This window comes from Neolamprologus multifasciatus, chromosome 14 (assembly GCF_963576455.1).
Source record: "Neolamprologus multifasciatus chromosome 14, fNeoMul1.2, whole genome shotgun sequence".
In the NCBI taxonomy this organism is placed as follows: domain Eukaryota; kingdom Metazoa; phylum Chordata; class Actinopteri; order Cichliformes; family Cichlidae; genus Neolamprologus; species Neolamprologus multifasciatus.
In genome coordinates, this window is record NC_140452.1 from 24643624 (window position 1) to 24670336 (window position 26713).

The following is a 26713-nucleotide window of genomic DNA, read 5'->3' on the forward strand; positions in this document are numbered from 1 at the left end:
GCTCTTGATGGTGCTTGTGTAGGATGTGGTGAGGTTGGGAGAAGGGAAGCTTCCTTCCTTCAGCTGTATCACAAAGTTCACTCTCTGCTGGGCTATCTTTGATAAGGAGTTCTTCAGTTATGTGCAAGGAAGTTGGTGGTCCAAACCATCTCCACAGCAGAGCCGTTGATGATGAGCGAGGGTGGGATGTATGCTGACTCATCATTGCTGCTTATCATGTCCTGCACAGTTGTGTCATCAGGGTACTTCATGATGTGGTTGAGGTTGTGTGACTTAGCACAGTCATGAGTCAGCAGAGTGAAAAGCAGAGGTGTTAACACACGGCCCTGTGGAGCGCTCTGTCAGAAAGTCCACAGTGAACGTAACACATAGGGCTCTTACAGTTACAGTTAGCTCCTCTCTGTCTGCGATGTCAACAGCAAAAACTCAGGAATGGCATCACATAAACATCAAGTTAATCAGCTTAGTAGGATAGTGCAGAGCCCAAAAGTGTGAGGTTGTGAGTTGAAAGCTTTAGTTTGTCTCCTTTTATGCTAAAACAATTCTTGAACTTTGTATTGCTAGAAAGTCTAACAGTGACATCCAGGCAGTGTTTAGGAAGTACCTTGATCTGACATCATTGTAATGTCTGCAAGATCTGTTCAACTTTAACTTAGGAAGTCTTTTTTTAAAAAAACTTGCAGGGTTTGCAAAGGAAATGGGGAAGCAGCTTTTAGTTCATGTCTGAACTAACAAATCAATCTGTTCAGAGAGTAACTGAGTTTATTTAAGTGAAACATCTGAAGCAAACAAATGGCTCATAATGGTAGACTCCACAACAGTCCAGCACAACAATGAGTACAAGCGTAGAACATGTTCAACCTGTAATTCTGTGGACAGCAGGAGACCACAGTGAGGCGGAGAGGAGAAAACAAAATAACTGTGTTTTATGAAAGAAAATACAGTTGCGTTCCAAGCGTGCGCCTGTCCTATATAACTCCTCCCTGTCCTATATAACTCCCTATATAACTCCTCCCTGATTCAGCCAGCAGCATTATATTAAATTTCATGTTGGGAGATAACCTTTTTGTTTTACAGTAGGTGCCCTGACTGGCCTACAGTCTATTGCAAAAGTACAATCTGCAGAGCAACCCTGTGGTAGTGTTAAGAAATTTGTACCAGTATTATATTACTGTTAATGCAATGTAGCAAATGCATGTGCACTCATGTGTATCCTAAAATAGACGTTCTGCTTTGCACTCCTTCTGCTGATTCTGAAGCATGGTCAGGCATGCTAAACTGTTTCTGAAGGACTCTGGCTTCTGTCACAAATCAGATAATAGATAAGATGTGCATTACTGAACCAAGCACAAAGTGCTAAAAATGACACTATATCCTTTAGTTCAGTGACCAGTTTATTATGAATCCGACATGGTCCAATTATAGTTTTTACTAGTTTTGTATACTTTCTTGTCTTGGTTGTGTGCTTCAGGTCATTGTCCTATTGCAAAATGAACCATTATCACACTCCGAGATCCAGAGCACTGTAGAGCAGGTTATCATCAAGGATGTCTTTGTACATTGCTGCATTCATTTTTCCATTTACTCCCACTATTCTCCTAGTTCCTGGTGCTGAAAAACATCCCCAGAGCATGATGCTATGCTTTACTGTAGGGATGGCATTTCCGCAGTGATGAACGGTGCCGGGTTTTCCCTAGACCCGAGCATTCTCTTTCCCAGCACGTGACATACCGGCAATTTGTCATGTCCCGAGGCATCTCATAGCAATGCGAAAGGTACCCTTTGGCGTCCTTATGATACGCTCCAGATTCTCAGTTGAATCCAATAGAATGCCGCTCGCAGCGGTAACACACGCTCCAGCCCTTACCCTAACCTTAACCCTAACCATAACCTTAACCCAGTCAGATAGTGTTTTCCAAAGCGATTCATGATCAGAGAGTAAAACACATTTGCATTTATAGATTCATTCCAAACGGCTCTCGTGCCTCTGAATGCGTAACATCCTGACGATTTATCTTATCGCATGGTTATGTGACGAGTTGGGATGAGAACGTGTTGTCCAGACATGATGCTTGGCATCCAGACCAAAGACTTTAATCTTTGTTTCATCAAACCAAAGAATTTTGTTTCTCATGGTCTGAAAGTCCTTCAGATGCCTTTTAATAAAAGTATAAAACCATTTGTAAAAATGCTTAACTGTATAACTTTCAGAACTGCTTGGAGAGTGGTGAGAATGACGTTTCTGATGTAAGGAATTACATCTAAACATTACTAAAGCAATTGAGAAAAAATGTAATGAAATAAAGTATCTACAGTTCTGACTGACAAAAGTACAAGCTGTTTTGATGAGTTGTGAGATTCAAGTAAGAAGTGCGTCAGCATAATTACAAATACATTTAGTTGTGAAGTATATGTAGATAGAAATAATGAGAAATGCAATTGAGTGGGGAGAAAAGTGTTTCTGATTTGAGAACTGCATTAACAGTAGTGAGACAACTTCTGGATGTGAGAACTGCATCAAAGTGATTGACGTTATGTAATTTTTTCACTGCCTCTTCTTTGGTTTTATCAAAAACCTTTGTAACTCCTACATCCATACATACAGGTCATTTTGGTCTTTCACCCTAAACCTCTTGGTGGTTCACTTTGTTCTAGACTGAAAACTAAAACAGATTATGAGCTTTGAGCTTGTGAACTACAGAATGCACTATTACAGTTATTAAAGTTTTATATTTTCTAACGAGTCTTTCAAAGGTCTAATTTTATACTTATTTTAGTGAATTAAAATGTTTTTTTTGTGATTAGTTTTTAGTTTAGTTTCAGCTAACTACAATAACCTTGTGCACTACTAATACATTTGAAATCTCTGGACTTTATTGAAAGTTTTAAAGAGCACTTCAAGGCTTATTTGTATAGGTTTGCTTTTAGCTAGTGCACATTGTTGTGTGTTTTCATTTTAACTTAGAGTATTTTTAGCTTTTGGTTGTAGTTGTGAAATGCATTGTGATCCTTTTTTTTTAAATGCTTTGAACACATTTACATATGTGTGGAAAACGCTCTACATCTTAGTTTTCATCTCATTTGACTTTCAGATCACATTTTCAGTTTTTTTTTTTTTTGTTTTTTTTTTTACAGCAAAGGCAGTGTCATATGTGCAAATATTTGAGATTTCTTATTCCTGTATCTACTACCAGGGTGACCACATATTGTGAAGTCATGAGAGGCTCAGCGAGCATGTGAAGATGTCCCAGAAGGCAACTAAAAGTAAGCCTTTTTGCTGTCTGTGATTGTTATTTTTGGTTTTTGTTGCTGTTGTTGTATTTTCATTGCATTGTTTACTGTACAGTGTAGCTTTACCACTGAACCTGATGAGAAGAAAGTCCAAGCACAGTAGTCTTTAGAGCAGGGGTAGGCCACCTTTTTGATGGCAAGTGCCATTTAAAATTTCCTCAGAAGTCAGTGTACCATATGATTGTATTAGCAATAAATTTAATAACGCTCTATATTAACAGTTACACACTATATAGAACCACTTTATAGAATTATATTTGTTTGCAGATGTTGCCAGCTATCAGCGAATAGTTATCAGCTATTTTGAAACAAAGAAAAGACACTTTTTATCCATAACAAGAACTCCATAAAAGCAAATGAACAACAGAAAATGCAAATAGTATTTATGGTCTCCTCACAACAATGATAAGAAAAATAAACTGGGCCAATATGGCATGTTTGTTAATACACATATCAATCTGATCTCTGGTCTCCCACTCAGAGACACAGGTCTCCGAGTGTCCAGCATTCAGACGGCTACCTGAGGACACTAATGTGAGAAAAAATCTGCTCACACAGATATGTGGAGCCAAATACTGTCAATAAGGCCTCTGCAATGTTCTGAAGACAGTTAAACTTGTCAGGTAGTGATGTCCAGCAGGTGAAAATGCAAGCTCCATGAACACGCACAGCTGTGGATTCCAGCTGCTTCGATGTTGCATTAACTGGTATTAACTCAGCCAGTTAATGCGAGACAAATCTAGCTGCTCATTAAAGATTTCTGGTTTGATCAGAAAAGAAAACATTGGTCCATACGCCTGAAAGTCCCAAAAACGCATTGTGAATTCTGTCTCGAGTCTACGGATGTATCCGTGTATTTTCATGGTGCTGATGCTGCGCTGAGCGGACAGTTCCTCAGTTTCCTCTTTCTGGCGCAAAGTGGGCGATAAACAAACAAGAGAGAAAAGCCAATCAGCTGATCATTGATTAGTTTCATGATTAAAGTAGCAACAGGAGAGAGAGAATGAGAGAAGAAGAGGCAGCTGTGCAGCGTAAAGACAGAATAACTCCACCTTTGTGTCTTTTTCCATTCTAGCTGAAGTCCGGGACAAACTGCGTCCCTTCTCAGCTCAACACGAAACACGTAATAATTTCTCTGAATGCGGGACGGTTGGCAACTCTACTAACAAACCTTATAAATAAAATAAAGTTCACTATCAGTAACATCATAGCACCCACCCAGCTGTATAGAAACTCTGTCATGCTAGCTAGTACGCAGTACGAGTTATTGTAACTGACTGTAAAAAGTCAGCACAACGAAAATAAACTCCACCTAAACTTGGTTTATATCTGACCCAGATAGACTGCAGGTCATAACTTCTTACCTGAAGTTCAGTTCACACTTAGACCGGCGGCCGCCTCAGGTCTCTCCTTCTGCATCCCCTCTCCCTCATCCACCTGCCAGCCTCCACCACTCAGTTGTTTGGTGATGGCTACGCCATAGCCATCACCAAACAACTGAGTTATTTTTACACACCGGCCAGCAACTGGCCAATCCACCACCTTTCATTTATACCGTTACAAAAAAAATAAAAATCATCGGCCCACCGAGCAAATGCCCGGTATGCCTGATTGCCAGTCCAGCTATGGTCGTGCCATCAGTTAACCCTTCGCGTTCCAACTGTGGCACGTAAATAAAAAGAGAATGCAATGGACCCATATTTTATTCACAATAGAACATAGAAAACATATTGAATGTTGAAACTTAGAAATTAGCCATTTTACGAACAAAATAAGTCATTTTGAATTTGTTGGCAGCAGCACGTTCAAAAAAAGTTGGGTAACAGCTGTGTTTACCACTGTGTAGTATCCTTGTTTCTCTTCTTCTTTGCCTCCGTTGTATTTTTGGTTTCATGATGTGTCAACTGTTTTCAGTTGATGAAAGGTACTTTTCTGCTATGAAACTGTTGTAATAGAGGTGGTATGTGGTTTAGCATCGTCTTGCTAAAATATGCACAACCTTTCCTGAAAGACACATTTTCTGGAAAGGTTGTGCATATGTTGATCTTAAACCTGTATATACACTTTCAAATTTCAGAAATAGTTTGTAGACAGATTTGTTTGCAGATTGATGAACCTCTGCCCAGCTTTACTTCTGTCAAACTGCCTCTCTAAGGTGCTCTTGTTATTCCCAATCATGTAACTAACATGTAGTCTAACATGTAGTATATCTATATCACTAAAGCACTTCTGGATGGATGCAAACTGCATTTCGTTGCCCTGTACCTGTGCATGTGCAATGACAATAAAGTTGAATTCTAATTCTAATTCTAATTCTAGTCAACTAACTGAATTAGTTGCAAAATGTTCCCCCAGCTGTTTCTTTTTAGCACCACTGACTTTTTGAGCCTTTTGTTGCCATCGTTTTCTAATATTTTTCATGAAAAAGTAGAATATCTCAATTTAAACATTTGTTATATGTTCTGTTGTGAATAAAATATGTGTTTATGAGATTTGCAGGTTTTTTCAGTGTATTTAAAGAATTCAAACCATTTTTAAGAACATCATATCGTAATTTGTGATCTTCACTCTTTGCTGTTAAAAATAAATCCTAGCAGATGGACAGTTTCCTATAAGCCTTTGCATTTGTCTTAATTTGGAAAGTGATATTTGAATGAAAATCAGTTTCATTGGCATTGCCCGTACACCTGTTTCAAAATGGCACGTCAGAAAAAGCAAACAACATAATTTGCATAGAAGAAGACTGAGTATCGTTTCTCAGGTGTTGCCAGAAACTGACTCTACTTTCATAACCTGGTATGTTTGCTTCTGTTTTTGTCTTTGTCTGCTCCAGTATGGTGGCCTAGGCTTCTCCCAGTTCTCCTGTTCTTCGTCACCTTTGTCATGTTCTACTGTTCATATGCCTTGATTCAGAGGTAATCTCACACAAAGACACACTCTAACACAAACATGTCTTTCTTTCTTTCTTTCTTTCTTAATTTCTCTGGTATTGAGTCACAGAATCACAGTAATACTCATTTCTCAGGATTTCTGGCCAGTGCTGAGTCACTAAAACCTGAGAAGACAGCCCATGTTATTCACAAAGTGGTCTGAGCTGCTAGTCAACCAAAGCCTCACACATAGCAATTTTTGTACTTTTTGAGCATTTTGGACTAAATTACTGGCACTTTCCATTTTCACTGATTCAGCAGTAGTTTTCATGCCAGCTGTGGCAACTGTCTTTTAGCTATGGAGGCACCAGCAAGTCTCCCAGCAGTAGCAAGTCGCTGTGTGGTGGCTGGCTAACCCAGAAGAAATGGGAGAGCCTTGACTTTAAGTGAGTAATGGCATGTCTGTGTGTTCTTTTTTCTTTTCTTTTTTTTCTTTTTTTTTGGGGGGGGGGGGGGGGGGGGGGAACTGACTTATTAAAGGAGTGGTGTATACCAGTGTTTTTATTTGAACAAAAAGTGCCGAGTTCCTTGAAACTGGACTGCTCTGTACCAGTCATGACAGAAAAGCACATTTTACAGAGAAGAAGCAGGAGTTATGTTTAAAAAAAGAGTTTCCATCTAAATAATGGTTACAGTAAATTTCAGTCATTCCAGTGGAATGTCTTGATAAAAAGCCAGAGAGGGGGAGTTAATGTGAAAAACTAATTTTGGCTAACAATGTCTTCATGAGATATGCATATTTTTTTTATAACTTGATAATGTCTAGCCCGTTTTGTTAACTAATCCCTGTTTCACATTCTCTAACATGCTCACGGTTATCTATCTTTTAGTCTCTTATCAGTTTATCGACCTGTATATTTACTCACCTTTATTCTTGGCTCTGCTCTATTAGTAAAAGGGAATGTGTGGTTTGGCCAAACCTCATCCAAGGTAACTGTTTATTTATTTAGCCCAGTCGACCTTCCACCGCCTGCCCTTTAGCGTTTGCAACAGTTAAGATGTGTAGCTGAAAAAGAGTTCAGTTCAGTTCAGAGTTGCCAGTCCGTTGTTCTTGGATTTTTAACATGAGTCAGTCACAAGGAAGCCTGCGAGGCAGTTACAATGACATTTCTCTAATTAGACTCCCTGCCCGGAGATTTATCCTGATCTCCTACAGAGGGCTAGCTGGCACACAAGAGTAATAAATGCCTGAGAGACTTACTGTCAAAGACAGTAGGTTATAAACAGCTGGAGTGAGCGAGCACAGAAGAGCAACTGTTTCACATATTACAACCTGCCACATTTGTCTCACTCCACAGGCTCTGTGAGCATTATTGTTTTCTTTCCCCTCTCCATGGCGAGGGAATGCCAGCGGAGGATTTTAATGAAGGAAATTGCTATTGAATGGCATCATATAAATAGGTGATTTTCTTATAACGAGGTTGGCTTACCTGCTTAATGGGTACCAGAACATTTGGTAACGTTAGTGCATCAGTTAAGATTACAAAGCAGTTTTTTTTTCTTTTTTATGTGCTAGCTTGAACACTGTACTGCTTGGCAGAACAGATGGTATTGTCTATTGTGTGGGTTGATTATTTTAGACACAAAACTTGAAGCAATTTTCTTTGCTCTCCCGGCCACAAAGCCTCTGGCAGCATAACTCATCTGTACACTGAAACTGTGTGGTATCATCTTATAAACCCTGCTTTGACATTTCTCATGCAGCATTAGCAGACGGACGCAGCTCTTTATGAAAATGGAAGATTTCTTTTGGCGGCAGCATCTGTCAGATCTGGCATTACCTTATGGCATTAAGGGCAGTGGTATGTTGACCTTGCATTTTACATTAATCCCCACTCTTCCCACTCACTTTTAGCAAATTTGTCTCATTTTGACTGGGACCAGGACTGGGGATTAAATAGATGACATCTTAAACTGTTAATACAGCTGAAACCCAGGACTGTAGATTTTTCACCAATTCAAGCTCTGTGTTCGGCGTTAACTTTTGAACTTCTCCATTTCTCACTTTTCATCCCAGAGCTGCTGCTACTGAAAGTGCTTGCTGTAACTGCAAATTATCACGTGCCAGCCAACATCGAAAAGTAAGTTTGAGCACACTTTAGTAAACTTGGCCAACAGTAGTAAAGCGAATTAGTTTAACGTTGCAATCATGGATAACGATTTGCTTTTTTAGACCATCTTACAATTTTTTTATTTACAAGAATATTTAGAATAATTAGAAAAATACACAATCTGCACTTTTCTTATTATTCTAAATATTCTTAACTATTTAAACATTTTTCAGTATCCTGCTCTGTTTACCAATTCAAGCCATCATGTTCAAAATAGAGTAGGCCAAGATTGGTGCCAACAAATACACACTATGCAGTCCTGTGAAAAACACCCTATGATTCAACAGCTTGTGGAGCCGCCTTTAGCAGCAATAACTCGAAATCTGTCACATCATTGTGGAGGAATTTTGGTCCATTTTTCTTTACAACATGGAGGTTTGCAGGCACTGGTTTTTGCCATATGTAGCACTCTGCATTATGGCCAAACATCTCCACGTTGTTCTCGTCTGTCCATAGGATTGTTCCAGAGCTCCTGTGGTTGTTTAAATGCAGCTTTGCAAACCTAAGCTGTGCTGCCACATTCTTTTTAGAAAGACGAGGCCTTCTCCTGGCAAACGTTCCAAACAAGCCACACTTGTTCCATCTTTTTTTTAATTGTGCTGTCATGAACTTTAACGTTTAACATGCTAACTGTGGGTGAGTGTGAGTTCTGTGAAAACGCTCTCTATAACTGTTCCCTATAACAATCAATGTCCTCGCGTGCTGTTCCAGTAGTGATGATAGGTTTTTGCCTCCAGAGAGCCATTTTATTTGTAACTGAACAAAACATGTTCATTTTAAGACTGATGAGAAACCTTGATAAAGACAAATTTGCCACATTTAATTTATAATGTGAACCTGTGTTGTTTTTCTCCACAGCCTTGAATGCAGAACTTGTGTAGTCATAGGTAATGGCTTTGCCATTAAAAACAGCTCCCTGGGAAGCATCATTAATAAATACGATGTGGTCATTCGGTAAGCAATAATCATACTCCACACAACAGTGAAATCATTTTTCCTTATTATGCTATTATAATGAAATGATATGCTCTACTGTGCAATAATAGTGGGGTTAAAGTGTGTTTGAAAGTGTCTGCCATATATTTAAATCCAATTATTTAGATGGATGCTTGGATTAAAAATGTTCAAAGTTGCAAACAATGAAGTCAGTATATGGCTTAAATCTCTTTAAGCCAGAAGCTCAGACTTCAGACTGCTCTAAATAGTTGATTGCTGACAGTCTTCAGCCCCTCAGCCTGAAAGGCTTGGGGTAGTGTCATCACCTCGCCTGGTGGGCAGCCAGGTTGGGTGGATACCCAAGTTTGCGAGCGAATTAAGGGATGTAGGACTTTCAAATATAGGTGCATGTACATGCAGGTTGAGGGATAGAGCTGTTGGCGATGTCATTAGTGAGGTCGTCTACACTTTTTGTTGTAGGGATTGAAACCCAACCAACCTGCTGTTCTGCCCTTCTGTTTATCAAGCACAGCCAATCAGAAAAAATCATGTCCAAGGTTGATTTAAAAGGAGAGCAGTTAAACTTCCATGTTTCAAGGCAGTTAGGACTCATTGCTATTGCATTTTAAAAAAGAGAATGTGTTGATTTCTTTTACCCCCAGCCTCTCTAAATAGGGTTTAATTCACTTAGCTGTAGACTGTATAAGCATGTGACTCTGACACAGAGCCGTCCTCTCAGGCTAAGTTTGGGTCAAATCAGGTTCTTTAAAAGCAGAAAAGAAAGCATTGAGTTTACTCAGGGACAAAGGCATTTAGCAGATCTGACTTTACAGCCTTGGAATGAACGACCGCATTCTGAGTTTTTTTAAGCCTCTTTCAAACAGCCAGAATTAGGCCTGGCAGCAATGCACCCCCCCCCCCTCTTTCCCTCCCCTCACGTCTCTCGCTCTCTTCTAATGATTTTCCAGCCAAGTCAGGTTATTGACACTCAGAATTCAATGCATGCCTGAGATTTTGACGTCATCTGGCTTTTTTCCTGCCATGGAAACACTGCTTGACTTCTTAAAAGCCTGTTGAGAATTAAGTTCTCAAAGTGCTTGCTAATAATTTAATGTTCTCAGTCTGTGCTATTGAATTTGTCAACTATAGAGTTATATTGTATTTTTTTGTTAAGTGATGAAACACAAATGTTTTTTTATTTCACAGAGTGAACAAGGTTTTGAATTTCAGGCTGTGTACAGCGTAGTGTGAGTTAGCCATCCTGTTCTGAGGCAACTTTTTAACTTTTATTAATTTTTTCCCCCCAGCTCTTAATCGTGTGATAGATAATATCTGTCAGTAGACGACATATCTGGGTGCAACTTTACACATACACCAAAATGAATGCTGCTGCAAATATTAATGCAAGTTTAGGAAATGTATATTTAACGCAGTTATTGACATGCTTTAAACAAACATTAAGCAAATAAAACAATAGGTTTTATGAATCCCTGAGCAATACAAATAGCCTAGTGCGGAATAAAGGCTATGACATTATAGCTAAAAGACTTCTTAGTATTCATAAGACTGATTGCGGTGTGACATGTTGGTAAATCATGTTTTATTTGCCATCGTCCATTGGCTCACCACAGAAGTGCGTTTTCTCCAGTTTTATTTGTGCTGTACACCGCTGTACCTCATCTTCAAGTTAGCAGAAGTCTCAGTGATTGCATCTCTGCTGAGTAGACCTTGACCAGAAAAAGAGTGTTGCAAGTTATCCTTGTTGCACATTAATTTGTCAGAAACGAAAGAGATGGTCATGGACTATCTGTGCAATAAAGGATGTAGCTGTTGAGTTTGTGCATCAGCATAAAGTTCTGTAAAAAAACATATGCATACTTGAGCTCATTGCACCACCCCTCCCCTGCAGCTGAGCCAGGGACTACAACTCCGCCACATGTACTTATTCAGGTTGTCCGTGTCTAATAGATAAAATTAGTTTATTGATCTGAAACATGTAAGTGTGAAAAATCTGCAAAAACACAAAAAATCAAGAATTGTCACCTTCGGGCTGAAGGACCTGTGAGCTTATGTTATTTACAAGAATTGTTACTCCTCCTAGAGTATTATCAGATTTCAGTGAACATTGCATGCAAAGATCACCTAATGAATCTTTACCTAAACTATGCGTGGGTGGGGAGTGCAGTATTTCACGATCCACGGAATAATGGTTATTCAATGCTCATTTACATCAATCTTTTTTCTAATTGCAAAAATTGAAATTCTGACTAAAACAGCTCTGAAAATCCTTTTTTAAATTTCTTTACATATTTTATTCCTGCCTCAGGTTGAATGATGCCCCGGTAAGAGGCTATGAGGAAGACGTGGGGAACAAGACCACCATGAGGTTCTTCTACCCTGAGTCAGCCTTCTACAACCCTGGACTGGACAATGAGCCTGACACCCTTATGGTCCTGGTGCCTTTCAAACAGCAAGATCTACGGTGGCTCAAAGAGATCCTCTACAATGAGAAGAGGGTACTGGATGTGTGTGAGAATGCACTCTCCCACATGCAAACACAGACCCTCTTACGCACACACAGTCATCTCCCTTTCTTTCGTTCTCTCCCCTCTCTGCCTCAACTGAACACACTCTGTTTAGTTTTCAAGCTTGTCTGTCTTGCATATCAGGAACAACTACTTAAGAGGTTCCACTTGAGCAGTGCCAACACTCTCCAGAGTTAAATGTTGTTTCCATTGGAGGCATCGTTCACTCCGTATCCCACGGCACCTCCGGCCTCCTGCTGCTAATAGTTGCAGGGTCATTACCCACTAATTTGCACATCGATTTAGTGTCCTCCAAACATGAGGGAGATTTACATGCGTCTCTCCTTGCATGCATCCATTCTGCCAAATAAAGGGCGATTCGTGGCCATTTTCACTCTCAGTCTGTAAACACCCTGTCTGTTTTTTTGTCTTTGCCAGGTCAGGAAAGGCTTTTGGAAGCCCCCTCCTCAAATTTGGTTGGGTGACGCCAGTAAAGTTAGAGTGCTGGACCCACACTTCTTGCATCAGACTGCAGTCAAGCTGCTAAAGATCAATTTTCACCCCAAGAGCAAACAGGTGAGTGATCACTTTCACTTAAGTGTTTTTTGTTTGGTTTTTTTGCAGTCGTGACTATGCGTGATCTCAATTTGTGGTAGTAGAAGTTTCAGTGCAGATCCAAACCAAAGTGTCTTATTCCTTACTCAAATCAGTCCCATTTCTTACTTAATCGTAAGTTTTTGCTCTGTAATTGTGGTGGGGATGTTGCAATACCAAGAATGCCTGGCATCCTCGGCAGCAGACTTTTCTTCCTCTTCTGCGCTCTTTTTCCTATGCCTCTGTTCTTCTTTTCTGGCCTTTCACTGCTTCCCACATGAATGTTAACAAGGGTGGATGGAGCCTCTGCTGATTAGGCACAGCTCCTCAGAATGATCCGTCATGACCTTTGTGGTAAACAGTTTATTGTAAGAGGCATTTCTGCTGAAATCTAGTTGGTGATTACTGTGAATTTGGTGACAATTAGCTTCTGCTTGGCGTCCTGGTATCTCACTGTAAGATAAGTGTGTCATGTCTTCAACGATAAATCGGTGGTTCCCTGGGAAATGATTGGCTTATTTCATTTTTGGGGGTAAGAAAAGCCAAAATATTGTTTTCTTATTGTATGTCTTTAAAGGTAAAAGGCAGTTCCCAGTGTGCTTATCTGAGATGCGGATTATTGCTTTTGTACTGTGGCCTTCACTAACTTTTAACTCGATTTTAATGTTTAGTTGGTTTTCACTGAGCATATCCTTTGACATTTTTAAGTAGAAGGCAAATGAAATGCAAGATGGCTGAATCAAAACACGAAAAGTAAAAGTGAAAGCATTGCTCTAAACCCATAAACTCAAGGAAAAACAGCAGTTGCGCAATGAAGATCCAGAGTGCATGACATTTCTTTTTTTTCCCCTGCTGATCAGATTTTGAAACACCACGGGATCCCTCTTGGACTGAAACTGGTGTATTACAGCATTTTTTTTATTGGTCCATAGCATCTCATCTGCCATGTGTGTCTTTCTGTGTGTTTGGTGGGGATCGTCGTCGATGTGGATCTTCAGCCAAGTTTTGTTTTGGTTCTGCTTGTTCCCACTGAGACCGTTTTGTCAAAGACTTGACAATGGGTGTAACCATTTCAGATTGGGTATAAACACAGTTGGTTCGCTACAAGACGAGAGTGAGGAGCGGGAAGGCAGAGATCCTGCAGGCGATCAGCGGGCTCACTCGACAGGAGCTCTGTACCATATGTGCAGCTTGTACGGGAATGGCTGGGTGGCAGCAGTGGGAGGGGTGGGATGAAGTGGTGGGAGAACTGGGGCCTGCAGGCAGTAAGGTTTTCAAGTAACACCTGAATTATGTTTATTCGGGGCTGTAAGCATGACATTTTTTACACATTGCTGAACACGATGGAAATGTGCATCTGGCACGCCCTTACTCTGTGTTGTTGTTGGATACACTTTGTCTCATTTTGGAACTCCTGTGCTTTGGCATCATCAGTTTCCCTCAGGTTACCGATTATGCTCTGTGCAGTGGCAAAACCTCTGTTTCAGATTCTTGACAAGGCTACTCAAACAAATTGTTATCTCTGTTGCTATAACCGACTGCACATTTGTTTAGACACACATTTTGCAAAAAATTAACCCTGAGGGCACACAAAACTCACCGACTCACGCAAATGAACCCTTACTGTCATCTACGTGCCGGTGTGTTGTATGTAGGCTTTCTTTTAAACATCTCCTGAAAAAGGCAGAAGTAGAGTTATTAGCATACATTGAGTAGCTGTGCTGATTGTTCACTGAGTACCGGATGCCAGCCTGACCTGACCTGCAAAACTATAAAAAAAAAAACACACTTGAGCCCTGCTGTACCTCTGAATAAACTTTTAAAATAGCACTTCCCTGGGGTTTCACACTTCAACATGGGTTTCAAAAAACTCCACTGAGACAACGTCCACACCAGCCCGGATAAATTTGAAAACAGCGTTTTCATCTGCAAACACTCCGAGTCCACACTAGCGTTTTCAGTCGTTTTCACAGAGTTGTGCATTCACATTGAAACGGCCAAAAACGCTTACGTTCCAGTACTGTGGATGCATGAAAGGCAAGACGATTTGATCTGCCTCATTTCTGTCTGCTGCTTATTTACTTTTGCGGCAAAATGTTGAGGAAAAGCACAGAATTTTTTAAATGGACTAACAATGAGTTGGAGTTGTTGCTGTGAGTAACACAAAAGTACAAAGTTGCAAAAGCGATTATCTGGAGCATGTACAAACTGATATTAATCTTTAATAGGGCTGTCAAAATTGAGCGCAAACAAATGACTGCATCACATGACTAAAATGTGTCATCGTTTTTGAAAAGGCTCCGGGTTCGCTGTCCACACTGCTACGCGAAAACGTTTTCAAATGTATCCACTTTGGAGAGCGTTTTCAAAAAGCTGCGTTGTCCTTGAGCGAAAATGCAGCTCAGTGTGGACGGGAGGCCAAACCGGAGAGAAAAAGATGCGTTTTCAAACAAAAATGCATTAGTGTGGACGTAGCCTGAAGCTTCTCATAAAGCAATTCACGCAGGTGATGGTTCTTTTCTGCCTGGGTGGGCAAGTTTGCACCTTATCTTACAAATAGAAGACTTGTTTTTTACACTTTATGGCACTTTTGCGACTTGTAGCCTCCTGAAGACAGACTGATTGTTTCCCCAGACAGTGCTATACACATCACACGTAGCCTTGGGCATCTTCTCCTTCTGTTTGTGTCAGCATGCATAATTATGTTGCTTACTCAGAGAGCATTGCACAGTCAGGTTGATTTGCATGTTGTGGCTAATTGCCTCACCATCATCTTTGCTATGACGCTATTCTTTCTTATCCTCTGTCTATGTGTGTGTGTATGGATGGCGTGGTGTTATTTGATGGGCAATTATGTCTTTAAGTTCTTCCTTTTTGGCATTGTGCTCATTTTGATGTGATAACCAGTCAATCGAGCAGATCTGATTCATGTGGAAGCAGCAGGAGTCTTTCTGGTTCAAATGGTTCAAATCCTGCTTATGGCAACATTTTTTTCAGTTAACAGTTAAACCTTCGTTACCTCTTTTCATCAGAAATTCTACTGATTCACCTCTTTTCAGCAGAATTTTCAGCTTCTTGGCCTGTTTTCAGCACAAATTTCATTTTTTTCACCTCTTTTCAGCAAAATTTTTAACTTTCTTCACCTTTTTTCAGCACAATTTTCTGTTTCTTCATCTCTTTTCAGCAGAAAGTTCAACAAGTTTACCTCTTTTAGCAGAATTTTCAGCTTTTTCATCTCTTATCAGCACAAATCTCAGCCTCTTCTGCTCACGTCAGCAAAAGTTTCTCCATGTCTTTTCAGTTTCCTGAGAACCAGTTTGGCTCAATGAGATAAGTAGCCATCTTGAGACCAGAAGGCCCGGGTTTGAACCCTGCTTTTTCTTTTCAGCAGACAGTTCAACTTTTTCGCCTCTTTTTAGTACAAATTTCAGCTTCTTCACCCCTTTTCAGCAGAATTGTTGGCTTTTCTACGGAAGCGTAGAGCTGCCACCCAGGCAAAAGAAAAATACAAGTGTATCACGTTATAACGTGAAAAGTTTATTGTTCTAACAAGATACTTTTCCTGTTTGTACAATATACTTTTCACGTTTGAACAACATAATATCACGTTATTACAATATAATATTTATATTGTACGAATGTGATATTTATATTGTACGAACGTGATAATTATGTATATTGTAATAACGTGATATTATGTTGTTCAAACATGAAAGGTATATTGTACAAACAGGAAAAGTATCTTGTTAGAACAATAAACTTTTCACGTTATAACGTGATACACTTGTATTTTTCTTTTGCCTGGGTGGCAGCTCTACGCTTCCGTACTTTTCACCTCTTTTCAGCAAAAAAATCTGCTTCTTCACCTGTTTTCAGCAGAAATTTCCGTGTCTTCACCTCCTTTCAGCACATAGTTTTACTTCTGCTGTTTTCAGCAGATTCCACTACAAGGCATTTACACTGCATTTTCGCAGGTAATGCAACTTTTTCTAGTTCTTATTATATTATAATGACACAGTGTAATATGTGTATGTAACATTTGTTGCTGTCTTATCTCATTTTAAGACCTCTGCTGCGAATCAAATTCAACATATCCGGGGTACAAACAGTCATATGAAGCAGGTTATCAACCTGTTTCCCCTGTGCGTTCATCCTGAGTGTACAGGCAAATGAGTGGCTGAATTTCAAAGAAAACTGAACTGGTTAAATAGACAAGAGAAACTGAAAGCAACAGCTAGTTTCACAGGCTGTGCTGCCAGATCTGTTATTCAAATATAGATGTGTGGCATCACTGAAATATCAGAATCTTAGCTAAAGCTCACAAAACCATTTCCATGACCACCAAACACAGTTAAAACAACAAATCTGACAGCATGTACACGGACAAACAATGTCTCTGTTGAAACCACAGATCTCACCGAGTCCAAAAGTGCAAGTTTCATCACAACCCAACCAAAATTCACTAAGCCAGCAGCAAAAGAAGACCAAAATTTTGCTGCACATGTGACAAACATTAGCATCAGTTCTGTCTTACCTGTGCTGTATTGTTACCAAAAAAATCCACTTTGATACAATCACATTTCCTGCACAGCTCCATTTCGCAGTGTGTTTCAACAGCAGTTTCCTGTCATAAATTCCTACTTTCTGCCTTATTCGATTCTTTACGCGCGGACGCATTACGCACCAGTCCATAATTTTTTAGAGTAGAGTTTATTGATTTGTTTTGCGAAATTGACCTCCAGCAAGAAAGACAAATTTCTGCTTTTCAATCCTGAAGAAATATCAGCTCTCACAGATGGTGCCAAATTTAATTAAATTTTAATTTGCAAAAGGCTTAGCTATGTCTCTAATCAAACCTCTGTAACTTTGTTTCACTTCAGCAGCATTGATCTTTCCACGGGTAATGTCCATCTGTTGACTCATGGTTTTCTTCAGTTTTTGATCTACTGCAGCACAGTTTCATGCAGTAAAAGACACCAAAAAAATTAGGCCAAGAAAAAATCTGTGTTCCATCCTCAGATACTTTGACACAATGACGTCTATTGTGATGCTTACACCTGTGATGTGATTAAAGCTCATAAGTGTTAACTTTATTTTGATATCAGGATGGTTTACACAGAGTTTTTTTTTCCAAAACAAGAGGTTGCAGATGCTGTGCTGACATTTCACTAAATAAGTTTAAATACTTTTTCATTGTTAATTTTTGATGAGGAACAGTGGGGTGTTAACTTTTTCTGACTCCTGAAGGGAGGCACGCCAGAAAAAAAGTTTGAGATCTATTGGTTTTGACATTCAGTAAGCCCCTTAACTTGAAAAGAACATACTGGAAGTAGGCTAATATAAACACTGGTGCATTTACCGATGGAGCATTGCACAGGAAAAAAACACAAAACACAGATGATGATTTGGAAAGATGAAGAAAATTTTATTTTTTTTCTTAAAGTGGGTTTTAATTTGAAAAGTGATGGAGAGTTTCTTTTGTCTTCAGGTCATATGGAAATAATTCTTCTTCTTGCCTATGTGAGCACGCGTAATCATAATCAGACATATAGGGAGTGGCAAACAGCACAGGGGAATTTCTGTGGACAGACAGGGAAATGTATTTCACCGCTGTTTGTGGGCTATTTTTCCGTCGGGATATACAGGAAAAATTGTAGTGTGGAATCGAATTGTAGGAATTAGTCTGTGTCCTCTTTACAGATGTAGTCCACCTGGATTTCATCACACCAGACCAGCTTTCAGCCAAATCTTGAGTTTTTTATGTCTCTGTAACTAACTTGCAGCCACACTAAAACCTTTGCAGGTTAGTGTGTGTGAACCTGTACATTAGTGATAAGGCCAGCATTTTCACTTGCAGGACTACGTATGTATCTGTCACAATGACTTTAGACAATAAACTCATCCTTTACCATGGCACACCCATTCTTACTGTGCTTACATGGCGCACCCATGCTTACTCTACATATGTCCACTTTTTTTAACAACATAATTGCTAACCATACCATTAAGTCATGGCAGAGGCTTTATACGTGTAGCAACCATCAATTTTTCACACACCTTTCCTTTCTTTCCTCTCGATTACTGTGAAAAAGACTAATTGCCTGTAATAGGCAGAGGGCTTAAATGCTTTGAATCACTGTGTTTGAAAAAGCAGCTGTACTTTGCTTGAGAACAGCAGTCTCAGAGCTGCAAATGAATTTCAAAATAAAATGTCAAAATACTCAAGTTTTTCTGTTTTTAAGAGTTTAAGTTAATTGTTGTGCACAACGTTTAAATTTTGTTGGAACAGTAGGTGGTTGAAATAAAAAGCATAGAAACAAAACTGTGTTTGCATAATTCATGTGGGTGAGGTTATGAGAGCGAATACTGCACATGGAAATGCTTGTGCAAATGAACCGCATATAAAGCTGCAGTTTTCCTCTATCGCCATCTAGTGGTGAAAGGAGGGGCTTATTTTAGGGTTTCAGTTCCAAAGCCATCTGGAGATTGTCTTTACATCATAACCTCTTTTGCACAACCAGCAAAGCTCAGCATGTACATTTTTTTACATGCTTTAAGTAACTCTCCTTCTATAAAGTTAATTTGATTTATACAAACCTGTTTTTGTTTATTGTTTTTTTTTTTTTTTACCTGTTTTTATTCAGGTGTGCAAGGTAAAAATCTTTCAGTTCTTTATTTGGGGTATCTACTAATATTTGCTAATTTTAGAAATAATAAATCATGAAAACAAGAAGAAGTGCAGTGGGCTGTCATGATCTCTTGCTTGTTGCAGATCCCAGTGCATCCTACCACGGGTATACTTGCCATCTTTGTTGCTCTCAACTACTGTGACGTGGTCCACGTTGCTGGATTCGGATACCCTCGCTCAAAGAGCCAACAGCAGCAGCCGATCCATTACTATGGATATGCCACCATGAAGTCTATGAAGGTGCGCGGCCACCTGTAGTGATGTACTTTGTGTTTTAACACACTCACTGGCAAAGCTTCATATTCCTTGAATACTAATGCTCCTCCACTCTGTTACAGAATTCTTACCACGACCTCAATCATGAAGCTGAAGCCTTAAAAAGACTGGAGGATTCGGGAGCCATTCTCTACCTGCATCCACATTTATGATACAGATCCATCTCCATTTTTCGTGGGGTCATCTGTCTCAGCTCTTAATGTGCCTTCTGTGGTCGGATATTTGATTTTTTCTGAACGTGACAATCCTGGCACCTTATGTGTGTTTTTTTTTCCTAAAGTGAAAATAATAGAGCGATTTAACCGCTTTTCAAATGTTTTTCTTTGGCGATGTGGTTCAGCATTTTTTTTAAAGAATCTTCAACTCAGTAGATAAAGAAATTAATTAATAAAATTCTGAAATAGAAAAAATTTTGGGCATCAATGCTAAGTGTAGCGACCCAGCTGTTTGTGATAAGACAGCTGCAGCAAACTGGTTTCCTCAGTAGATGTCCAGTCTTGGTGCTTGTTGTTTTTCGGTTCTTGTGATGAACTGAGTTGATGGAATGAAAACATCTGACGTGCAGTTTTCACTTGTCTGGACTTTTCACGTATATCGTTAAGATGTAAGCCTGATGCGAGTGGTTTATCGATTTTAGAATGAAATTTGTTAATTCTTTTGAACTCTGATTCTTTATCTTTAAAGTACGGAACTGCGTTCAAGTTAATCTTTTTTTTAAAAATCAAATGACAATTTTGCTCATTTGTTATACTTTGACTACGGTGATTGTTTCATTATTTATTTCACTTTTTTTTTTTCAGATACAAATGGTACCACTGGATATTTTGTAATGTACAGAATAAAATACATTCGTAAATTAAAGGTGATCAAAACTGATCATAATTGATTTTACAGTTGCTTTGCCCTTTCTTAATGTTTTATTTTATTTGAATATTGCTGTCTTTACCACTAGATGGCAGTAAGTCTCCATTGCATGCATATTATACAGTATAGCCAGTCTACTGCACTGCACATGGTGCAATCATGCAGCAGCCCCCCCACCCCGCGCGCCCCAAAGTGCCTGGAGTAATGGAAACACTAAACCTAGCACTAGTGCATGTGCTAGTGAACGTGTGCGGTATGAACGTCTGGGAAACCAAAAACCTAAAAACTTGGAAGGACTAAGATACACTTTCTGCAGGTGACATGCCAGCGATGATGGTCTGCTCTCTGTAGACACCAAACCTTCTATTAATGTTAACGTGAATGGAGCCTGGCCCTTGGCGTTTCAGCTGTGCTCATTCACAGAGTGGTACATCCTCAGCTGTGACAGGGACCGCCTCATCTGCTTATGTCAGTTTAATGGCAGACATATGCTGCGTTTTCAATTACCCCAGTAACTGCTGTGATACAGCCACTGCTACAACTTTGACTAATTGTAAAAGCACACTCACACTGTAGTTTCTCCAGATGTGAATGTGGTCTGTGGAGCTAGAGCGATATCACACCTGAGTGCAGTGTTGTGCCTTCTGAGCAGCAATGCAGACATTCTCCTCAAGGTCACACTGGAAGCGGGATACCTTTAAGCTGCAAATATGATTTACTGCGCCTGCATAATAGCAGAACCCACCACATGACCATGAATGGATACTACAAACTCGGTATATTTGCTGTGTGGCTCACGTCCACATGTTTTGCCTGCATATCACCCGTAAGGAGGACAGTCCTTTTTTTTCAATAGAGTAGAAACAAACGTCATGCACCCCTTTGTTCGGTACACTCAAATTGACAGTTGCTAACTGACACATTTGCAAATGAATCTAAAAGCAAAAGCACATTTACAGTATAATCAGATTTGTTATGTGGATGGCTTTAACTTGCAAGGTAAACAAACATCTACCACCGGCTCATTTCATATGTGCAGTGTTGCCATAATTAAGAACATCCTGTCTCAGGATGATGCAGAAAAACTAGTCTGTGCATTTATGTATTTTATGCTAGACTGCTCTCATTCCTTACAATTGGGTTTTCCTAAAAGCTCACTGAAAAGCTTGATCCAAAATGCTAATGCATGAGTACTAACAGGAACAAGAAAGGGAGGTTATATTTGTCTAACATTAGCTTCTCTTCGCCTTCAGTAAATTTAGAATTCAGTTTAAAATTCTCTATTCTCACATAGAAAACCTTGAATGATCAGGCCCCATTATATCTTAAAAAAACTCATAGAGCACTTCTCTGTCAGACAGTGTGCTTGCGGTTCTTAGTTACCAAAAGAAGAATGGGAGACAGACTCCTGTCCTGTGGAGCATGCTCACAGTTTGGGTTTTGGAGACAGACATCTTCTTTACTTTCAAAATCAAACTTAAAACTTTCCTCTTCTTATAAAACTTTTATGAGCAATTTATCAGCTGACCCTGAATCATCCCTTAGCTTCCATGGTTCCATGATCACGATGCTTTTACATTCCAGTATGTCAACAACCATTCTCTTCTCTCTTCTGTCGTTTTCCTTGAGAATGGCGCTACTTGCTGTTTTTTATCTCCCTTTGCTCCACTTCTTTATTTTAAATCTCCTCTTTCCTCCCTCTGTCCAACTACTTGTGACAGATGGCTACCCTTTCCTGAGCTCAGGACTTTGAGTGTTTAAAGGAAGCCCTTCTTTCCCATCACTGACAAGTGTTTTTCCTCATGGGTTATCATCAGAAGTTACAGAGTGAATAGAGCACATCATCCTTCATCCTTCACCCTTATATTTGCTCAAACCAACTCACATTCATGATTGTTTACATAATTACACACCATATGTTTAATCTCAAATGCAGAAGAACTTTTTCACATGCAACTGCTTCACATGGATCTGTTTATTTTGAGAATAAACAGATATCTGTTTGAATTAATGCGTTTCATCGAATTTCAGATTTCATTAAAGAATGAGCCCCATCACACTCGATGGGGTATGCATGCTTACACAACAGGGGGTTACATAACTGAACAAGGTTTGTGTGACTCCTTGTGTGCGGGCTGTTTATATGACAGCTGCAAATCAGGTCAGACTTTTCATGAGACTGTATACGATGAACACTTTTAAACATCCGGTGCCACAGTGTATTACACATACAGTGAGTTAGTAAACTTTTTTGCATGACATAAACTCCTAACCCTGTTACTAATGACACTGCGCTGCACCAACTGAGCCCTGCAAGCTCACCTGTGCATGTAATGTTGACCTAATGAACCCAAAAGTTGTACTAAACTAACAAAATGCATGTACAATGCACAGCTTTGAACTTTCATGCAGACTCCCAGGACATCTTGATCACAAATGCATTAACTTGTAGTTCACAATGCATCTGTTTCGGAATAAAGACGCGGTGGGGGATGATTGCTATGCCACTGTCAAAGCACAGTCTCATACAGGCCAACGCGCTGACAGTGTGGTTATTACCATATATCTCATTACACCATCTGCTCAAGTCACTGTGCTTTCAGCCTGCACAAGCAACATCTTACTTTAAAGCAGTTGTTTTCTAATTAGATGTCATGAACCAAAAATTTTGCACATGCTGCACACTAGCAGTATAACACAAATGTTTTTTTTTTTCATTTTAGAAGTAAGCAATGTGATTAAAAAAAAAACAAGAGAGAGAGAAAAGCAGATTTTAGTGCTTTATGCTTGTGAGTTTTAAGGGTTGGAAATTTGTACCAAGCTATAAAAAACACACTAGACTTAATGTGAGATACATAGTAGCCTACTGAAGACTCCTATGGCCTACATTTTTCCTCAGCATTGTTGCAAAATGAACGCACACACAAAAAAGAAGAAAAAAAGTATTTCTTACTTGTGTATTGCATATTTAGTGTGGGATGGTATAACCTGCGATATGTCGTCTATATTCTATTTATTATATGGACTGTTAAGGGGAAAGGAAAATAAAGTATTTGTCAAAAAGTCACTTGAAAATGACTTTAACCATGTAAAGCTCTCTGCACAGCTGACCATGAAAAAAGATGAAATGAAGCTTATGTGTAATTTCAGTGAGGAAGATTTACCATCGCTCATCTGCATCCTGGTTATTTGGCTGCTTTTCTGTTCTTTACATGACTTTACATGACTACTGCTTTTCCACTCTGTCAATACTGACACCAGTGTTTTACTGTTTGTTGAACAGCAGGTATCACTACCAAGAAAAAAAATGGAGTTCAGCAGTATGTGATCTGTTAATTCTTACATGCAGCACCTGGCCCACAATGTGATGGGGGTAAGGATATATGTGGATTTTCCTTTTTTTTCCTATTTCACAAACAGTAAGGCACAGCATCAATGCACAATGTGTCTGTGTGAGGAGGCCAGTGGACCGTTAAAGTGGTAAGAGGTGGAAGATGTACAGTATGTAGCTGGCTACCTAGTGAGAGGGCATCTGGCTTGGCTTGATGATCCTGTAACACCCCCACAGCCCGGAGAGCTGCCATGAGTCAGGTGCTCAAACATTACACTACCATGGGAACTGCGAGAATGAGCAGGAAATAAGACGAGTGAGGTAGAAAGATAAGCAGCTTTTCTACAGCATCAGTTTTGCTATTTTTTCTTCTTTTTTCAAAAAGCTCCATTTCCTGTTTTCAAATGACCCCAAACCAACTGATTTCCCTTCCTACAGAAAGGCAGTGCAGTTTTCTTAGGTAACTGACAACAACAGATCTCAAAAATCGCAACAGACTGAGAAAGAGATAAAAAAAATTAGAAATAGACTAATTCACAACACTTTATGCTAAGTGTTTCCTTGTATCTGCTGCACAGCCCGAAAGGTCAGCCAGCTCAGCTGATTTAAAGGCTAACACGGTGTCATTGTTTCCTAACAGGCAGCCAGAAAGAGCATTTTATGTTCGTGCCTCTTTTGTTTTTACCTCATTATAAATTATGCAATATTATGAGTTCAGTGCAAAAGCTCTGCAGATAAGCAAGTTGGAAAGAAAATAAATTCATGGATGGTAAAATATCTGTGAAGGTCTTGTACTCCAAAGAGCTGATCATGTACTGATCAGCTGCGGGATATTAGGATTTTTTTTGTTGTTGCACAAAACACATTTAGGTCTTTTTTTTAAAAACAACAAAGGAGGTTTCATGATAATATCCTGTTGTGAAATGTTTTTTATTATTCAAATATCATATATCCCTATAAAATTGGGTGACCATATTTTGATTTCCAAAAAGGAGGACACTTGGCCCAGTCATGAAGAACTTTAATAATACTGTTTGCTTAAAGAAAATTATTATTTAAATGATGCCTCTCTGTGCGGTTAATGAATGGTGAAATTAAAAAAAATGTGATATAGGCTTTTACAAGTCAACAAGGGGAAAAAAAAATAACTTAAAAACCTCTGGAATTAAATAATGGTACAGAAATAAGGCCTCAACTGTATAAGAAAAATTACCAGTACCGGGATGGTACGGGGGATTTTTTTTTCTTTTTGCAGTTTGTCTGAAAAGCTGCAGTTGTGCTTTGGCATCTTTTAAACATCACTAGGCGCTGCTGCACGCTATCTGTCCCGTCTGTGAGCGCAGAACAACCACTCACAAAGCAGCTGCTCGGGGATGAAGTCACACATATGGGTCCTCTGTAGGAAAATCCAGACATTTTCATTAATCTCGAAATCCCAGACGCCCCGGACAGAACGTGAAAAGTGGACATGTCCGGGGAAAAGAGGATGGTTGATCACCCTACTATAAAAGATCATTGGGTCAACGCTAATAGGATTTTTCATCGATTTAAAAAAAAAAAAAATTGTTCTTCAATGTGACATCTCTAATGGAAGGATGTCAAGCTCATATACAACCCACTTTGATTTTAAGGGGGGTGAGCTATTGCTATTAAAAAAAGCTGTTACACATATGCAAATAAAGTTAAAAGTCCAGTTTATGCCCCCTTTACCATTTTTCTAAAGCAATCCAGTGAGCCAGATCAGAGTCTTTGCCAGTCTTTGCCCCCCCCCCCCCCCCCCATAAGGGGGCCGTATGTTTGACACCCCCTTAATGTATATTAATGGACCGTTACTTTTTAAATTTGCACCTGAGATACAAATAATAATCACGTATCTACAGCTTTTCCTAGGAAAATGAATCAGCTCCAGTACCTTCTTCTAAAAAGGCCAACAGCTGAAAGCTGGAAGATATTACATATGCAGTGCTTAAGAAGTCACAATGGTTTATATAATATATTGAGAAAAAATACACAGTGTTTGTTCTTTTCACAAGATCTTGCTTCTCAGATTTGTGTATTGGCGTGACGACGCAAAATAAACCCGTAGGCTCAGCCATCTCTGCTTCAGCAGGGAAATAGTCGGGATGTGGCTCGGATATACACAGTTGTAAGATGGCTATCTTATATGATGGCTTTGTCTTAGATCATTTTACAAGTAATGGAACATTAACCATAAATAACAAGAAACTATTTAGGCAACAGATAAAATAAATAAACATCGCCTGTCTCATTCTAAAACTTGGCTGAATAGGCAGAATAGGGCAAGTAAGGCAGCCCCTATGTGTCTTTAAACAACTGCCAGAATAGGCTTTTTTCTGAATGACCTTCACATCCAAACTGTGTGTTTGGATGCACCAGTGTGCTCTGGCTCCATTTCCATGTTTTCTATGTTATCCCAATCTGCACATTGAGTGTGGCTTCAGCAATCCTGTTCTCCTGTTATTGTGCCAAAGAAGGTGGAGTTTTTATCCTGGCACCACTCTGTCTGACAGTCTGCTGGTACATCTGTCTGCTGGTCCCGGAGCACTGAAGGCATCAGGGTGTGCTTCTCGTCCATAACGTAGGATCTATTTTGTTTCATCAGACAGAGCCTCACATGTGCTGCATGACCTGAAAGCTGCAGCGGGCAACCTTGCACTGCAGTGGCAGAGTAGAGTGGGAATATTTTTGGGGTGAGTGCTCTGAGTACTCACCCCCTCCAATACTGAAAATCTAAAAAGTGCATGAAGAGAATGCGAAACAGAGTGCAGCCTGTACTGTTAATCTATCCTTTAACTCTATTTCAAATCTTTTGCATATTTCAATGATGGTTAGTATTCAGCTATTCCTGTGGCTATTTATGGCAGGCCCCCCATTTGCTGAGCAAATATTAGCAGTTCGGAGTTTAAAATATGCACCAACGACAAAAGCGAAGGCAGATGGAAGCTCTGCTCTCCTAAGGCAGCTGAAGAACTTGGGTAATGCTATCAGTTACAGTAACAACCAAACTTGCAGCAAACATCAGAGAAATGAGAAAAAAGAAGAGTCCAGAGCTAACCCGTGGAGAGTAAAAACAACAGACGCTCTTGTGATGGTACAGGATTTTTCTCACCACTTCACAGAAGCTGATTCAGTGCAGGGTGAGGCCT

At 39.6% G+C, this 26713-nt stretch overlaps 1 protein-coding gene across 5 annotated transcripts in view; it reads left to right on the plus strand.

Annotated features, from left to right (window-relative positions):
* Nucleotides 1-23879, plus strand: part of st3gal4 (ST3 beta-galactoside alpha-2,3-sialyltransferase 4) — a 38161-nt gene extending 14282 nt beyond the window's left edge. Inside the window, exons 3-13 of one of the 5 annotated variants that reach the window (XM_085130378.1) lie at nucleotides 1603-1775; nucleotides 3195-3264; nucleotides 6125-6206; nucleotides 6518-6607; nucleotides 7926-8023; nucleotides 8239-8302; nucleotides 9191-9286; nucleotides 11595-11793; nucleotides 12232-12369; nucleotides 19160-19315; nucleotides 19414-23879. In XM_085130378.1, coding sequence (XP_084986504.1) covers nucleotides 3243-3264; nucleotides 6125-6206; nucleotides 6518-6607; nucleotides 7926-8023; nucleotides 8239-8302; nucleotides 9191-9286; nucleotides 11595-11793; nucleotides 12232-12369; nucleotides 19160-19315; nucleotides 19414-19503 — 1035 coding nt within the window. In that variant the 5' untranslated portion in view covers nucleotides 1603-1775; nucleotides 3195-3242 and the 3' untranslated portion in view covers nucleotides 19504-23879. Of the gene's footprint in view, nucleotides 1-1018; nucleotides 1776-3135; nucleotides 3265-6124; nucleotides 6207-6517; nucleotides 6608-7925; nucleotides 8024-8238; nucleotides 8303-9190; nucleotides 9287-11594; nucleotides 11794-12231; nucleotides 12370-19159; nucleotides 19316-19413 lie in introns of those variants that run through there. The other 4 variants (XM_085130376.1, XM_085130375.1, XM_085130379.1 and 1 more) reach the window with 4 other exon arrangements.
* The last annotated feature ends 2834 nt before the right edge of the window (nucleotides 23880-26713 follow it).